Source organism: Schistocerca cancellata, chromosome 8 (assembly GCF_023864275.1).
Source record: "Schistocerca cancellata isolate TAMUIC-IGC-003103 chromosome 8, iqSchCanc2.1, whole genome shotgun sequence".
In the NCBI taxonomy this organism is placed as follows: domain Eukaryota; kingdom Metazoa; phylum Arthropoda; class Insecta; order Orthoptera; family Acrididae; genus Schistocerca; species Schistocerca cancellata.
Genome location: NC_064633.1, coordinates 104468989 through 104488307, shown reverse-complemented (window position 1 = coordinate 104488307; position 19319 = coordinate 104468989). Strand labels below are relative to the sequence as shown.

The window sequence follows — 19319 nt, the reverse complement described above, 5'->3', positions numbered from 1 at the left end:
TGCGAATGGACAGTTTGTTGCTGGTCATTCCCACATAGAACGCATCACAGTGCAGGCAGGTCAGTTGGTAGATCACGTGGGTGCTTTCACATGTGGCCCTGCCTTTGATTGTGTACACCTTCCGGGTTACAGGACTGGAGTAGGTGGTGGTGGGAGGGTGCATGGGACAGGTTTTACACCGGGGGCGGTTACAAGGGTAGGAGCCAGAGGGTAGGGAAGGTGGTTTGGGGATTTCATAGGGATGAACTAAGAGGTTACGAAGGTTAGGTGGACGGCGGAAAGACACTCTTGGTGGAGTGGGGAGGATTTCATGAAGGATGGATCTCATTTCAGGGCAGGATTTGAGGAAGTCGTATCCCTGCTGGAGAGCCACATTCAGAATCTGATCCAGTCCCGGAAAGTATCCTGTCACAAGTGGGGCACTTTTGTGGTTCTTCTGTGGGAGGTTCTGGGTTTGAGAGGATGAGGAAGTGGCTCTGGTTATTTGCTTCTGTACCAGGTCGGGAGGGTAGTTGCGGGATGCGAAAGCTGTTGTCAGGTTGTTGGTGTAATGCTTCAGGGATTCCGGACTGGAGCAGATTCGTTTGCCACGAAGACCTAGGCTGTAGGGAAGGGACCGTTTGATGTGGAATGGGTGGCAGCTGTCGTAATGGAGGTACTGTTGCTTGTTGGTGGGTTTGATGTGGACGGACGTGTGAAGCTGGCCATTGGACAGGTGAAGGTCAACATCAAGGAAAGTGGCATGGGATTTGGAGTAGGACCAGGTGAATCTGATGGAACCAAAGGAGTTGAGGTTGGAGAGGAAATTCTGGAGTTCTTCTTCACTGTGAGTCCAGATCATGAAGATGTCATCAATAAATCTGTACCAAACTTTGGGTTGGCAGGCCTGGGTAACCAAGAAGGCTTCCTCTAAGCGACCCATGAATAGGTTGGCGTACGAGGGGGCCATCCTGGTACATATATATAATCATTGTAAAATAAGAAGTGTTACAAGCGAAGGGTGTTTCACTTATTAAATTTTGCTCAAAAATATTGCTACATGAAAGGAATAGGCCCCGTAAGTGGACACTCCAGTGTGGTCAGTAAGAAACAAAATAAAAGACCAAGGACACAATCAATGAGCCAGCACATTGAGTAGAAAAAATTTATTTTGGTTCTGCCGAACTGAAGCACAATAACTGGCATAAAAATTGCAATGTTGAGATGTAATTATTTATTAGCACAAATATAGCCATGGTTTGTTGAAAATTCTGGGATTTGGTGGCCTACTACCAGTCAAAGAAATATCCACTTTAGTTCGTTTAAAATAAGTTGCAGATTTTCACAATTCAGTATGGTGCAAGTGGAGAGAAGCATACTGTTGAGAGTGGGAGTAGTTCATGATAATACCAGATCTATTCATTGCAGGACCTGGCAGGCTCACTTGACTGCGTTAACAGAAAGCTGTGCAAGCTGGACAGTCTGAGATCTATCTCAAACGATTTTACAGATACTATTTGGTAATAAACTCTCATTGTCACACATCTTACAGTTTAATTCCATCAGCTTCATGATGACGTGTCTATCATTTTGACAATGGTCATAGTAGTTGTGGTATTTCAATAGTAGGTAAACTACTGCAAGAAAAATAAGTATCGCTATGAATTCGTGTTTGTTGTGTGTTAGGTTACATGTTGCTGTATATTAGATGTAGATAATATATTGAATTATTCTTTAAGCTTGGAAGGATATCACAGCCTGTTCCCAAACTTGAGAAAATGGAATGTATGTTAAGTGCTCTGTCAAACTTGCCCATCAGCGAAAAAACTAGAATGAAATATTCATAAATTTCTCGTATCTCATAAATGGTAGATATAGAAACAAGATTTTGGCAAGGGACAGCAGACAAAGATGAGTGTGTTTTGCCATACGATTAATATGCAAAACTTCCGCATCTGCCACGATAATCAAGCGACTACAGATATTTTCAATAAAATAATGTAATTGTTGATGGCCATCAAAAGCTGGTGAAATGAGAACTGCTGTAGGTTTTGTAACAATGTAAGTGAAGAAGTTATAAGTTTACTTTTATACTGAAAATGAGCTGTTTCATAAACTGTCGACCTGTCTTGCACCAAGTTGTTAGTCATAATACACTATATTGGCATTCTGTCACAATTTTGACTGCATTAGAATGTTACCGAGACAAATTTCTATACTTGACAAAGATGCCGCTTTCAACATGGCAACAAGAGAAGTTATGTATTTCTTAAAACTCATCATGGTCCTCCATGAATCAATGTCTCCTCAATTACCTTCTTGGTAGGGCCGACAATTCAAGATCATTCCTGTAGTGTAACATTTGCAGTGGCTTCTTTCACCAGCATTTCAACCTCAGTGAGCACAAACCTCTTGTCTCCCCCCCCCCCCCCCCCCCCCACATTACTTTTCACCTAGACCCATATACTTTGTTGGATTTAAATGAGCATGACACAGAGGAAGCCTATTAACCTTTTCCATTTACCATTAGCAAGTTCAGCAACCTAGTAGCTTGAAGTTTTTTGCTTGTACAGCACTACAAGTTCCATTAAATTTGCCTTACATATGCTAGGTACAACTTTATCTCATGGAACATTCCTTTGTACCCAGAGCAAAGTATCTGCTTTCTTCCACTGCATTTTTGGAGCTGTATGCAACACAATAGAGTTTTTCTCTCTTACTACTGTCAAATTATGAGGAATGTTTTCCAGCAGAACATTATCTTTCCAGCCAGTGAACCTGTTATTGGATGACACTTTTATTGTAAATCTCCTATTCATATGTATTGCACTGTCATTATTAATGCAACACCAACACAAAACACCTGTTTACAATACCTCGTGACTACAGAACACTTCAACGACAGAAAATACGACTTTACAATGAGAACTGATGAGCTTTTGATGCATCTAATGCATGACATCATGTTACTGTTAATTTATGGTGTGGCAACAGCGGCACTTTATCAGACGAACCGCTGGCAGTGGGGTAGGGAAGGCCAGCTCGCCACTGGTGTTATCTGGGCAATGATTTCACGTCCCACTCCGGCCAGCCAAACGAACACACTATAGCTACAAAGAGGCTCATAACAGTGGTTCTGGAGAGCGAAGAACGCCAAATAAAAACATTTGTCAATGAACTGGAGTTGACTATCTAAAACCAAGTCAACTGTTGGTAAAACTTTAAGTTTATGTAGGAAAAAAATGTGAACATGAAGATTCTTTAAAAAGGGGCTCCCTACACCTACATTCATCCTCTGCAAATCACTGTGAAGTACTTGACAGAGGATATTTTCTATTGTACCAATTCAGCCCACACACATACCCTCTGGACTGAAGAGAAAACGCCTAAGGACACTGCTAGCGGGAGAAGACCACAGACAGAATGACTGTAACCGATGATGGAAGGCGAAGAGCATAGGTATAAATAATGGGCTCATTCCACTCGACTAACAGTCTTAGGTAGTATCTGATGAAAAAGGGGTTACATAGTTAATGTACTATGCAAGAATAACGCTGATACCCAGCTGGACACCAAACACCTCAAGATGTGAAGAGATTGCCAGAAAAGTCTGTTACAGTCTTCGCAATCTCTGCGGAAGCTGGTTCTTGAAACTTTGTAAATAGGTTTCCGCAGTATAATTTGTATCTATCTTCAAATGTATGCCAGTTCAATTTTTTCTCCATCTCCATGAGGTTGTCCCATGGGCCAAACAAATCTGCACCCATTTGAGATGCCCCTCTTTGTGTTATTCCAATATTGCTCATTATTCCTGCCTGGAAGGAAGATCCAAACAGAGCAATACTCTACGACAAGTTGCACAAGTATTTTGTATACAATCTCCATTGTACACTGATTGTATCTCCCTAGTACTCTCCCAACAAAAAAAAAAGTCGTCACCTAGTTTACCTATGACTGATACTAAACGATCATTCCATTTCACATCCCTACAGATGGTTACACCCAGGTATTTTTATGAGCTGACTGATTCCAATTGTGACTGATTGATATTTAGTCATACAATATTACGTTCTGTAATTTTGATAAGTTCAAAATTTTATATTTCTGATCACTTAATGAAGGCTGCCAATCTCTGCACCACTTTGTAATCGTATCTAGACCGGGTTGCACATTTGTTTAATTTTTTAAAGACTGTACTTCATTATATTCTTAATATTGTCTGCAAGGCCCTCAATAGACAACATTAATGGCAAGGGTGCCAACACCCTTACCTGGGAAGTTCTCAATCCAGTTATAAATTTTGCTCTATACCTCATATGACTATATTTCCTATAAGCTTATGCGTGGTACTTAGCTGCTTTTTGGAAGTTGAGAAACACTGCATCTGTTCAACTGCTTCTAACCATGGGTTTCACAGTGTCACTTGAGAAAACTGCAAGTTCGGTTTCAATAGTTGCCATATCTGGAACCCGTGTTGGCTGGCATTGAGGGGGTCATTCTATTCATGATGGCAGATTGAACTGTGGAAATACAATCAATTCCCAATGTTCAGTGAACTCCAACGAAGGGCCTGTTATTGGGTTTAGATTATTTATTGGAGTTATCTGAATCACGCCTACAAACTGACAAACTAGAAAATCAAGAGATAAAAATCAAAGAAGACAACATTCTCATAGTAGCAGCATAAGCCAACCAAGCTATAATAAAAAAAAGAGAAATATTGCTTCTAAGGAGAAATATTGTTTCTAACATTTCTTTTGGTGTACACTGTAAACAAGAAAAATGTGTTCCTCTCATGAATGGCAGACTCAGGGGAACAAAAGAGGCAGACGGAATAGATGATAAAGAACACCAACACTGCTTGTTTGCCAATGATTACAACACAAGACAACTATGTTTGGTATTCAGCGGAACAAACCTGTTATTAAAGGAGGGGGGGGGGGGGGGGGCAAGGTAACTGAAGGTAAACTTCTTGCTGTGAACTGTTCTCAGGTTCAAACCTATGGTTTAAAATTACTAAAAGGTGATCTACAATAGAAACTTAGTTTTCAATGGCCATTTACTGTTGCAGTCAAGGCAAAAGTTAGTTACATTAGGTGCGTTATATTAGGTGCTGATTTTCTCCTTCATTTTCACTTTCTGTAGATCATAATTGTAATATCTCAGTATGATATGGAATGAGTCAATTATATTATTATAGTCTATCTGCTCAGTAGAAAATATGGCAACACGCTGACCATTTACAAAGAGATTTATACTTAGCTATGTTCAATTTCTTCGCATCAGTGGGTAGGTAGTCAAAAAATTTGTTCCTTTCAACAATGGAAAACTGGGTATGGAATAACAACAATAAGAAATAGGATACACTGTTATTCACCATATAGAAGAGGGGTTGAGCAGCAGACAGGCACACTGAAGGAAGAATGTTACATATTATAAGTTACGCGACAGAATCCTCCTCACGTAGATGCCAGGTCCAAGACATATTTCTCTGCTGAACGTTTAATCTTCCAATGCTAGAGACATCATCAGAGCCTATAATTCAGAAAGCAGTTACAATCTCAAACAAGCTCAGCAAAGTGAACTGTTTGTAAGTATTAATGCAACAGATGGTTTGTGATTTGATCTAGACTGCTGCCCGAGATTGAGGGGTCTTATTAACATGCGCTATGAATCTTATAGGGGGAAGAGTTGGTGCTGTTTGCTACAACTCTTCTCGTTTCAGTCCTCCTCCTCTCTGCACATTCTACCACAGTAATGACTGGATCTTAATAAACCACGTTAATAATGAAATAAACTTTGTGGTTCCCTGGTCCCAAGGCACGAGCTGATGATTTATCTATTTTGCCCAGATGACAACGCCTCTGTAGGTCCTACAGGGTCATAATTATTGAACTACATGAAATAAAATCATCAAAACTTCTGAATAGTTTACGTCACGACCTTCAAACTGCACGGTTGGCAGCAGGGCATGATGAGAATTAGTATGCGCATGCGCATGTGCATGTGCCTTGTTGTTGTCAGCCATTTGCAAATGAAAATGTCACAGTACAGTGTGCCTGAACGTATAGCACTTGTGAAGGCTACTATGCAAGCAACAACAGCCAACCTGCGGCACTAAGGAAGTTTGTGGCTGAGTTCAAGATGAAGACAACCAGTCCATGTGTGTTAACAATCAAGAATTCGATTCACAAGTTTGAGAGAATGGGCAGTATTCATGGTGACAGTGTTGGCAATGTCAGTCGTCCAAAAAGGATGAAAATGCCTGAAAACATCAAGCAGACATGCACTGTGTTTCAAACCAATCCAAGGAAATCGCTCAGACGAGCAGCACAACAGGTGGGGATCAACCAGAAGACATTGGGACAAATGTTTGTTTAAGATGTCCATCGCTTCCCATAAAAAAATTCAAACCAATCAGCCATTAAGCCCCAGGGCCACGGAACAGCAGTTGTGTTTCGCCAACACTATTGTACACAGAGTTGATGAACAGGACTTTGATGTGAATACAGCTTGGTTTAGTGATGAAGCCCACTTTCATTTGAATGGGTTCATCATTAATCAAAATTTGCACATTTCGCGGACTGAAAAATCCGCATTTAGCGATCGAGTAGTTTCTTCACCGTCAATGAGTGGCTGTGTAGTGTGCAATTTCCAGACACAGAACAATGGGTGCAATATTCCTCGACGGCACGGTGACTACCGAACGGTACGTGAAGGTTTTGGAAGATGATTTCATCCCCGTTATCGAAAGTGACCCTGACTTCGACAAGATGTGGTTCATGCAAGACAAAGACCTCATCGAACCAGGATGGTGTTTGATGTCCTGTGGGAGCACTTTGGGGGACCTCATTCTGCCTCTGGGATGCCCAGAGGCCACAGGCATATGCCTCGATTGGCCGACATATTATCTGGATCTGAACACATGCAGTTAATTTCATGTGATATCACCCAGTGGCCATTGCCCTTCTGTCACAGATTTTTCTGAAAATTTGGTGTAAGAATATGTACATAAAGAATTACGGTTAAATATTTTTTCTGGAATTTTTTGACCAAAATTGTAATTAGGAGGCCATTTTGAAATGTGGGCTCCTTCTACCAACTGGCATTGAGAAATGAAGTGCCTTGTAAGTTTGTAACCACTGTAACTTTTTTATTTATGAATCAATTTTAGACAATTTGGTGTCATTCCAAAGTAAAAGAATAGAGCTTTTTTTTTCCCAGCCGATTCACAAGTTTCTCCATCAGAATTTTTGTTTCAAATAATTCCTTCTGCCATACTTTTCAAAAGATCAGAAGGGCATTTGTCCTCTCTTGTTAGATCTTCTACTTTTTCAATAATGCTGTAATAATTAATTGCTTCAAATGGCTAATCAACAATACACGAAACAACAATGTAAAATTCAGTCCAGCAGCAACACACACATGCAACACAGGCTGTGTGTGTTATGTTTTTTGTCTCTGTGCACTTTATATATCTGGAGGACTTTTTTGTCTTGATTTTGTGCTTCTTACATAGGCAGCCATTCTGTCTGATAAGTTATTTGAAAGTACAGTCGACCCCCTCAATATGATAACGTTCGAGAAATAGAGTCCCTCAATATGAGATAGTGAAAAGGAACGACTGAAATTAAAAAGAGAAAGAATTCATCCAATCCATGCATAGTTGCGCAATAAAGTATAACCAGGGAGACTTCATGTAACTTCCATAAGTGCAAGGGGTTGCATTTTTTCAATTTATTACAGTGCCCTCTGATGTTGTATAGTTTTTATGAAGCGACGCTAGACCACCCAATCATATTATAACCTACAAACAGTTGTTGCAGTAGATGCTTTGTTTAATTGTGGCTTGTTATCAGGTGTTTTAGTGAATATTATTTATCAAATATTACAATGAGTGAAAAAAGATTACGTATTTTATTTAATGTCATTTTTTTTCCATGTGTTTTTTAATATCAATTATCATTAGAAATAATGATATATTCATGTAAGTATTATTATTATTTATTAATAATAAATAATTTTGTTTCATACAAAATTATATTATGATCAATGATAATTCATTTAAAAATGCATTACATTAAAATTTAGTGATATTTATAACACCATAATGAAGGTTTTTTTAATTAGTTATTACTCTTTATTTTATTATTTATTCACAATAAATTTATAATTCATTATAAAGTAAACAATCGAGATTTGTATATTAATTAAACATAATTTATATATTACCTTCAAACCAATTATTAATCCACTCAATTTTAACAATATATAACCAAGTAATCAATAAATAATCATTAATTATTTTGTCATTGATTTTCTTACTGACAGTTGAAAGTTAATTTTTAGGTATTTCATTTTAAAGGCCATTAAGACATTATCAATACAACATTTTTAAGTTTATAAGTGTCTTACATATTTTCACGGAATTTAAACAAAAAAATATTTTCTTTATTTATGTAAAATTTATTACTTATATACAATAATTCAAACTAAGAAAAATAAAAAAAATTATAATAAACATAATTCAATTCCACACTCAGAGGTTTTATGTATAGTAGCATCTGATTGACTGTCATAAAATACGTCACACTATCAAGTTGAGGGGTTTTAGATTATCATATTGGGGGTTTTACATATCGAGGGATCCGACTGTAATACAAAGTGGTTCCTTAATGTGAATATTAGAGATCAATTAATAAAGTGGTCCATAAACTCTTTCTCATTTCCCCCTTACAGATTCTTCATAGTAGTCTTGAATAATTAGAGAAGAAGAAAAAGTTTCAAACCATCCAGTTCTTTTCTGGAACATATATAGTTGATTAAAAATCACAATGGAAAACAAATGTTCTTTAGGTTTCACCGCAGTCACCAAGAGCAGGCAGCTATCATCCAGGAACTTCTGACTTGGCCTCTGGTGGACTCAGACATCACTATACTACCAACAGGACTTAAGCTTTGTCATATTTGCTGCCTAGCATCCAGGGGTAACCGATTATTATCCCTATTGTAAACTGGTTCAGAGACTCCCAACAATGCGATTCCTTTTGTGGAGCTTATAATCTTTGAAACATTTTCATGGACAGAGATTATATAATCTTCATCAAACACTAATTTGTGTTTAAGTCCAGCCAGTACACTAAGTCAAGGCTGAATAAGTTTGTTTGCATTTTCATGTGAAGTTAAAACGAATACTAATTGACTAAAATCTGATGCAATCTGTTACTAACTGTGCGCTAGCATGTGTGACACTTCAAGGTATTCAAGACATTTTCCAGAATGTTTCGAAGAAGAGAAAAGCGTGTGCAAAGTTTGTCCTGCACACTTTGACAACCCATTCAAAAACAACGAAAAAGACTTGACTGAAATTAAAAATGCAGACAATCCCTTCCTGGAAAAATCATCATAAGTGAGGAGACTGTGTAATCAACACAAACCTACAAAAAACAACAAAATGGAGAACAGGTCTCTGATGGTTCGCCATGTCCGAAGGAGGTGTAAATGCGATGTGCAAATTCAACATCCCAAAGAACTTTTTTGATAGCTCTACATGGTTGTATCAACATTCTGTGTTGTACTGAAGTGCGAAGAGACTATGTAGAACACCTGGAGCATTAAAACCACCAATTCAAACTTTCGCCTATTTCTTACTAATTTACTCTGTAATCTTTTTGGATTCATGGTATATAATGAAAGTATCATCAATGTACTGAAACGAAAATAAGGATTTCTCCTCCACCCTTCCAAGCGCTGCTTCTTCAAATTTTTCCGTACAAATATTCGCAACAACTGCAATGAGTGAGTGGGTTCTCTATAGCCACATCATCAGTTTGCTCATAGAACTTGTTCTCCCCTTGCAAGTACGTGGATGTGAGAATGTTTAATGAGATTCGCCATATCCTTTGTGAAAATACTTTCCAACTGTGATGTGACCTCAACAGGCATAGCAATAGTAAACAGTGGTACAATACTGAAGTTGCCCACATCACTTGAATTCAATAAAACACACACGGATCAACCAGGATATTTTTTAGGACCAAACCACCTAGTAGTAGCTTAATGAAAGATGAGGTGAAAGCTCTCCGAGATTTAAATTCTGATAAAGACTTTAATTCTTCGAGCATATACAGGGAATGCTACAGGGATAATGAAGAAAGGCAACTACTCAGTAAAAGTCTGGATGTACTAGAACTAGGAAGATACAGAGGGTTTAAGCGACATCCCATAACTCCTTTAGGTTTAGGAGTAGATAAACCTGCCTTAAAAAATACAAGAGCATTTGTCATCTGAGCTACAAGTATATAGTGACAGTAACAGATTGTGCACTGGGACCAAATTCATTTCCTCGTTCCTATGCTTTCATTAAAATTCAACCATTACTACGGCATGATGTAGAGAGAGGCAACAGAAATTCAGAAGCTTAAAAACAACTTCAATAGAAAAGGGAGGGGATTGACAGACCAGTTGTCAGTGCTAGTGCTAAATAAAGCAAATTAGCATCAACTCTTCTCTTCTATAATCTCCATAAAACATGCTGGGGTGGCTCCATAATCTGATAACATTATATATCACCCGCTGCATGGACACAATAAACAGTTTGGCTTACTGAGCTTTTAACTACTTCCAGAATCCTAACAGCCTCTGATTACTTTCAGAAACCTGACAGCCTCTGATTATGTCTCCAACATTGGAAGACTATATGCCAGGCAAACAGTTATACCTTGGAGCACTGGCTAATCACCACGCAACAGAAATTCACTATATGCAAATACCAGCTCTGAAAGTGTGCACTGTATGGGCAAATAACAAGAAACATACCTCAAACACAAGTGTTGCATCTGGTGGGATTTTTGGTGGGCTTCCTGATTTTCCATAGGCGTATTCAGACTTGCACGTCAGAACAGCTACTTCTCCTTTCTTCATAGTTGCAACACCAATGTCCCATGCTTGTATGACAGTTCCTGTAAGTATATTTTTTATGAGTTGCTTTTTGTTGTGCGACTTACAACCAACTTATCATGCAACAAGAAATATTAGTCAATGACAGCTCTTCTTTTTATGTTGATGACTTGTTATAGTGTTTCAGAAAATACAATGAGATTAGTCTTAACTTAAAAATACAAGACTTAACTTTACATTCTGAAATTACTAGCAAAAGAAAATCAACAGTATGGGAGGAAAAAGTATACGAGGTTTGTGAGAAAAGTAATGAGACAGATTTTTTATCTAATAAAACTTTTATTTTTTTCAAACAATGATATTGTCTTCTTCAAAGTAGTTCCCTTTGGCAGCTACACATCAGCAGATTAGTTGTTCCAGTCCTGGTAGCAGAACTGAATGGTTTCAACTGGTAGGACCTTTAACATGTCGGTCACATTCCTCTGAATGCTCTCCAGACTCTAAAAGTGAGATACTTTTAAGAAATTTTTCAATTTCAAGAAAATAAAAAAATCAAAAGGACTCAGCATAGGTGAATAGAAGGGTCTTGGAACAACAGGAGTGAGGTCAAAAATCCTGTGATGGAAGTGGCCATGTGACATAGGGTGCTATGGTGCGGCATCCACTTGTCTGTAATGTCTGGTCTCATTGATTCACTCTTTTCCTGAACTTCTGAAGGATATCTTTGCAGAACATTTGGTTGGCAGTTTGTCCTGGAATTACAAATTTTTTATGCATGATACCCCTCTACTGTCAAAAAAGCAAATCAGCACTGTTTTGCTCTTTGATTTGTTCATTCAAACTTTTTCTGTCGAGGAGATGTCTCGGTAAGCCACTCCTCACTTTGCTGCTTTGTTTCAGGATCATCCACAAAAATACAAGATTCCTAACTTGTGATCACACAACTCAAACATTTGTTGTCAGTGGCAATCCCCTCAAAGAGACCAACACAAATTTCTTCGACTGCCCTTCTGCTCAGCAGTTGTAAGTTTTTTTTGGCTTAAACCTTTTGCATGTGCAAATCTTCAGTCAAAATTTGATGTACGGTGAGGGTGTTTAAGTTATAACATGTCACCCATCATCCTTACTGTTAAATGTTTATATGATCTCACAAGAGCAGGCACACATTCGACGTTTTCATCGGTTTCTGAAGTTGGGAGGTCTCCCAGAGCAAGCTTCATCTTCAATGTCTCTTGGCCTTCCAAAAAATGATTTGCGCCAGCAAAAAACTTGTGCACTTGATAAATAATGTCCCCCATACGCCCGTTTAAACTTTTTGAAGAAGTTCGCACTCACGGATTCCGCAAGTTTTGTGTTAAACTTAATAACAATGCTCTAAATACTGATGGTCTATTTTCATAACACACTACAAAAACGTAACTTCACTGATGGCTCTCAAAAGTCACACGACTGCTGTATGGAGCTGAAACTCTGAACAGCTGGAAGGAATGAACACATTGGTCTATCCAAGTAGAAGCCCAGCATTGCCAGATCACTCACAGTGTTGTCCGTATCATTACTTTTCTCACACACCTCATATACCTCACAATTAAGTTAAACAATAAAAACTGAGCTCCATGATTTGTTTCAGGTAGTGAGTAGTATACAATGAGCAGCGAAAAGATATAAATACCATGGTCTTACATATAACCTTCGCATAACACCATGTTTCCTACATGACCACCCCATAAGACAATTTCCAAACAAACCACTATTTTAAATGGGAAGGCAATCAGCTTACCTCTGAACTTTAACTTTCAAATTTGTGTGCGACTGCTATGACGCTATCACTATCTGGACAGTTGTGAGAACTTACCATGACAGCTCTTTCCTAAAGCGACAGCATTTATTCTACAATTAAATGAAGTAGGTAGAAAGCACACTGTTATAGTATTATTCAGCTACCAGTTTACTTTAGAAACATACAAAAATGAATAGCTATAGTGTTGCTCTGTTTTCTAAACAATCACTGAGGATCTTGAGAGTGCAAAAAGCACAATTACTAAAATTCCTATTTGCTCAACCATCAGAACTATTAGCTGTATCCTAATGTAAAGTATCTATATAATAGTGAACAGACAGCTTTACAGTCTAAATGTTTAATTCTCTGACAACCAACAGAGATACATCACCTACACCTACAACAGCATCACCCCCCCCCCCCCCCCCCCCATTTCACATATACTGCAGAATAACTGTCATCAACTCACCTTCCAAGAAGGTACATATACGGAAAAAAAATATTATATGATGTGCCTTGAAGAGTCTCCACAAATATGGTCAGAATGAAACAATAGGATACATTTTTGAAGACTGCCTACATTTCCACATTTTCTCTTAAAAGATTCACAAAGCATCAGTAATCACATTATACCAGTAACCCCATTCACCCACACCCTACCCCCAGTTCATTAAAAAATCAAACTCCTTTCTATATGAGTAGTTTCAAATGTTTGATACTTTACAAATGAGTTAATTTGTTCAATATCTGACAACCATGCGAAACACTCAATGCATTGGTTGTATTAGCTTTGGATTACTCACCCACAGACTAATGAAAAAGTTTAGGAAAGGTTCAAAATTATATTTAAAAAACTGCTGGAATTGAAAGTCGGAAAGTGCTCTCATTTTCAAACATTGGAGGAGTATAGTCTGGGTAATTTGTGCAACATGAGTTACATTATCTCGATAAATAAATATATATTTTCTAACTTTTAACGCCTGTTCTACAATGTTAGATGTGTAACACTAGATTATACCTTTTAATGAGTACATTACTACATTTTAAATGGGTCAATAACTATATGAAATATTGGAAATCCAATTTCAGTTGCCCTGGGAGCTGTTATATAGGCAATCTGCAACTGGGATTGTGAACCATTTCAGTAATTTGGTAATATAGGTAGAGCCTTTACCCTCTTTTTTAATTGTGGTGCAATAGTACCAAGTTGCCAACAGCAGCACAGCTTTAAATGCACTTGCACCTGGAAAAAGCATGAACCTACAAATCTAAATATCTGTTGCACTACATGTTTTCATGTAATTTCGTACAAATCTGATTCATGTAAATATTGACTGGCACGGCCCGAATATGTTATAGTGAAATGTTCAATAGGAATGGAAAATGGTATGGCTTGTGATGCAAATATCTGCGAGGACCATTTGCATGCCTGTAATGAACAATGTTTTTGTTCTGATTTCTGTATGTATTATGCAGTGTGTACAACTATGAGTTTCACGCTACTTAGCATTGAAAATAGCTTAATTCTGACTGCAAAGAAGGGCAGATAACATGTTTATAACGTGAATCTTAAAAGTTAAACATGTTTATACACTGGCATAATATTTCTACTTTAATAGATCACACCGTACAAAAAAGCACTTGTCTTTAATAGCATGTTACTGCATCACTGCATCTAAGCATGGCACTTTCTATGTGCACATACTGTAATTTGGAAACCATTACATGCACCCCTTGGCTTTGGAACTATGGATCCCGTATGTTGATAAGTAGTGCTATAAGTGACCAAACTATGGAGAATAACATTTATTCCAGCCGCGAGAAAAACCTCCAACAATTGAATGACTTAGGTCCGAATAGGTCATCATCACTCAGTTCAGCCTATAATACATACTATGATTACAACTGCAAAAAAGAGACTGTCCACTGAAAAACAGGGCCACAGGTAACCCAAAAGGTCACACCTACAATTTATCAAGCCTTATTAATTAGTGTAAAATTCGCAGGATAAAGGTGATATACTTCTCCAAAATGCATAATGATTATAATGTCCGGCATCTGCTATCATGGCCCGACGAGTTCGTAAGGCCACCAGAACCTACAAGACAGCCGCTAGGCAGCACTCCTCATATTTGTGAGCACTGCTGTCACCACCTCAGTGCTAGGAGCGGGCCAAGCCCCACAAACCATCCTATCGGCACCAGTGGCTACACTATAAAGCTAGCAGCAGAAGGGCTATCCCACATCTCGTTCGGAGGACTTCTTAACAAACCTTGTCAGCAGTGCATATTTTTCCAAGAGACCTTGTCAATGTTTATTTACAGATGCCACAGGATGAAGAATCGCAACACGTTATCATCAGAACAGCATTAGGCTTGTACAAATACAAATGTTTGACCTTTGGAGTCTCCTCTGCTCTGGCAATTTTGTAGAGTTACTTGGAACAGTTAACCACGTGCATTCCCACTGGTACCAGCTACTTAGATGAGTTAGTAGTTAAGGGTGTTGCGCACCAAGACCACCTACACAACCTCTGCACCCACTTTACTATGTTGCATGATGGAGGGCTCAGGTGCTGTCTACACAAATACCAATTTTTTCAGGAGCTAGTGGAATACCTTGGACACTTTCTCACCATAGGCGGGATTCAGCCCAATGATCGCAACATTTTGGCCACTGACTCTCATGTCTCCAAAACCTACACTAGTTGCGGATTCCTTTTTTTTTTTTTTTTTTTTTTTTTTTGGGGGGGGGGGGGAGTAAAACAAATTATTAATCTAAGTTCCTTCAACATGCAGCACACATTATGCCCCAACTCAACCAGCTGTGGAAGAAGAGCATTCAGTTCCATTGGTTGGCTGCCTGTGAGCATTCTCACGTTCTTTTAGGGACTCTGAGGCAGTACCAGGGCTCCTTCACGGGACCACGCCTGTGTGCTGCAGGCCATTCTTCTTCCGCACCTCCTTTAGGTGCCACACTTGCACCAACAGCGCATGTTAGCAAAATGTAGGGAACACCCACTTCAATAGGGAACAAAAGACACTTCTCTCGCCTATCGAGAAAAGTAAAATTGTCGTTTCCCCCCCTCCCACCTAATAAATAATCCTAAGTGCGAGGTGGTGGACGCTGCTAGTACTTCCCATGCTGTTACCCGCAGTAAGACTGCAACACACGAGGCGCGAGGAGCCACTGCACCCGCCGAAACTCGCCCCGCCCGCTACCGAAGGCAAGGGAGCGGCTGGCGACACTCGACAGCTTGGCGCGAAAGCAGCTCGAGTCGCACCGGCTAATCACCGAACTATTCGGGGCGGACGTCTCACCCACCAAAACAGCAACACTTAACATAATCTTACACTCCCCTGTCACTGGACAGTCATGTACCATTGTCCCACCGACACCGCAGCCTCAAGAGATCGAGGCAGTGGCAGCAGATGTGGACACAGAAAACCACTACACAGAGCCCTGGCAGGTGGAGGGCCCAAAACGCAGACCCAGAAAAACACCAACACAAACAAGCGAGCAACCGAACTCGCTAGGCAACCGACAGGCGCTGTTGCCTACACCTACTAGCTCATCTGAGGCTAGCAACAATATTAACACGAAACAGAATGCAAACACAGCTGTGGCGAACAACAACAAAGCACACAAAGCCACAGCGGTGGCCACACAACACAAGACTGGTTTCCCCCCAGTCGTTATACAAAACTATGGGAACCTTAGTGCCCTTAACACTGCATTCGCAGAAAGGCACATAAACAGTACACTACATGCAAAGCACTTGGGGGATAGGGCCTCACTGTACGTTGCCACAGACAGCAAATATTAAGATCTTCTGACCTTCCTCAAAGATCGGAAGATCGAACACTACACGTACAGAACGCTGGATGTGAGAACCCAGCAGTACGTGATCAAGGGAGTGGATCCCAGTACCCCCAACGAGACAGTACAGGCGGCGCTTTGTTATCTGGGATTCAACTGTAAAAGTGCCTCCCGGATGACAGGGTTCCGCACACACGCACCGCTACCACAATACATGGTTGAGTTAGCCGACGCGGCTGATTCCCGCGCCATCCTGCAGATAAAGAGCTTTCTGCGGATGGACATACGTGTAGAACTTTACGAACCACCCAACGTCCCCCAACAAGGTAACAACTGCCAGAGGTTCGGCCACTCGGCCCTCCGCTGTGGCCTGGCAACTCGTTGCCGGGAATGCACTGGCAGTCACAGATCCAACACCTGCACACAAACAGCCAAACCAGCGACGCTGTGCCAACTGCGGTGGGCCCCATGCGGCAAACTTCAGACAGTGCAGTGCATACAAGCAGGCGCTGAAGTGTAAAGAAGACAAGAGCAGGGTACAGTATGACATACCACGCCCAAGGCCAGCGCCGAACCCAGTAAGGAACGGCGTAACGTTTGCCACGGTTGCACGCCTTGCGGAACGGCACAGGCCGTGGAACCTCAGCGCCCTTCACACACACACACACACACACACACACACACACACACACACACACACGCGCGAGCGCGAGCGAAACAACCGCTGCAACAGCTACACTACAGCCACAGACAACACCTGAAAACCAACAGGCACCGGTACCAACACCTATGCCCCCAAACAACACGACCCCACTCCCTGAAATCACGTGCTGCGAAGAAACGCACACTATACAGGAAAACACAACCACACAAGAACCCCAAGCCCAGAGGAGGAATAGACGTACACATAAACACAGGTCGGGGAACACGAAATCACCACAACAGGCCACCCAGCAACAACAGATCAAAAACACACAGGAAAACAGTCAACAAGACACCGAGACTAACTCACACTACCATCCCCCTCACCACAGAAGTAACACAGGCGCCACAACATCTGTTGCAAAACATAAACACAAATGCCACTCCTAACAACACACCAATACCCACACAAGCAGCCGCTAACCCCACAACAGCACCTCAGGTTGCCACACCCAACACCACCATATCACCTGGGGGAATACTGGAAACACTATTCCCTCGACACACAACCGTTCGAATCCTTACCAAGGTACTGACGGCCATCACTACACTCAGCTCATGAGCGCCGAACCCAGGCAATACTGGGCTGTCATACACACTGACATCACAACACTCTTTCATGAATAATACCCCACACCTGGCCCATAACACAAACCCGCACACACTATCACAGATCTTGTTCTGGAATGCAGACTCGATCCACAACAAAAGGGCAGAATTTGCCACGTTCATGGAGCGCAAGGGAATCCTTGTCGCGCTACTGAGCGAGACTAAGCTTAAACCGCACAAACAATTAAACTTTCCCGGCTACTGCGTCTATCGTACCGACCGACCGGGCGACGCCGTGGCAGGTGGAACTGCAATTGTCATACACAAAGACATTGAGCACACAAACATAGAGCTCCCTGAACTGGAAAAAATTGAGGCTACGGCTGTCAGAGTCAAGTTCAACGAAGCCTACACCACACTGATATCAGTATACAGCAGCCCTGTAGGCATTTCAACATGTGATATCAGCACACTACAACATTTCACCGTGAGTAATAGTCGCTGGAGATCTGAACGCAAAACACCCAGAATGGAACTCACGCAAAAAACTGTACGAACATTCACTACGCAGAAACTACATTATACTAGCGCTGACTGAACTGACGCACATTCCGTATCAGAGGGGACACAGGCCAGACGTGATAGACATGGCCCTCATCAAGGGCATTACATCGACACTCAATGTTGCCGTTGAAAACAATCTGCCCTCAAACCACCAACCAGTAATTCTATACAGTGAGGAAACACTGCAGCACATGGAACAACGCAAGATGTTGGACTACAGGCATGCGAATTGGACATTGTTCAAGGAAACGCTCGATAGCCACATCCCACCCATACACGAAATTAATGAAACAGCACAAATTGACGAGGCAGTAGAAACCCTCACTAACGCCGTCCAGGATGCAATGGCAGGCACCATACCCGATCGCACCTCACAACACAGTGCGGCCCTGCCTCAGGAAATCCTGGGCCTAATCTCAATGAGGAATCGCCTCAGGAGACAATGGCAGCGCACCAGGCGTCAGTACTTCAAACGACACATTAACAGGCTACAGGGTATCATACACGTTAAAATACAAACACATAGAACACGACAGTGGAACCAAAAACTCGAAGGGCTGGACACTGCACGACCTGCTGTGTGGCAACTAGCCCGACACTTCACCAGGGAGAAAATATACACCCCAACACTTCAAGGGCCTGACGGACCTGCATACTCAGCGGAAGAGAAAGCAGAACTAATGGCCCGCACTCTCGCAGCGTCATTCACACCGAACTTGGTACCATCAGATCCAGTGTTCACACTTGCTACTGACCAAGAGGTTACACGCATTCTAGCCCAACCATCGCGCGACGACATTCGACATGCTAACACAGCCGAAGTCTCCTGGGCTATAATGCATTCCGCTGCTAGGAAAGCCCCTGGTCATGATGGCATTCAAAACCGTGTCCTCCAGGAGTTCACGGATAAAGCAACTGAGTACCTAACACACATAACGAATGCCATACTAAAACACCAACACTTCCCCGCCTTTTGGAAGACGGTCAAGGTCCTGATGTTCAGGAAGCCGGGGAAAGACCACAGCCT

The 19319-nt window shown here is 41.0% G+C and overlaps 1 protein-coding gene across 2 annotated transcripts in view; it reads right to left on the bottom strand.

Annotated features, from left to right (window-relative positions):
• Nucleotides 1-19319, bottom strand: part of LOC126095159 (peptidyl-prolyl cis-trans isomerase FKBP4-like) — a 122339-nt gene that overhangs the window by 83315 nt on the left and 19705 nt on the right. For both annotated transcript variants that reach the window (XM_049909881.1, XM_049909882.1), the window contains exon 3: nucleotides 10798-10940. In XM_049909881.1, coding sequence (XP_049765838.1) covers nucleotides 10798-10940 — 143 coding nt within the window. The remainder of the gene's footprint in view (nucleotides 1-10797; nucleotides 10941-19319) is intronic.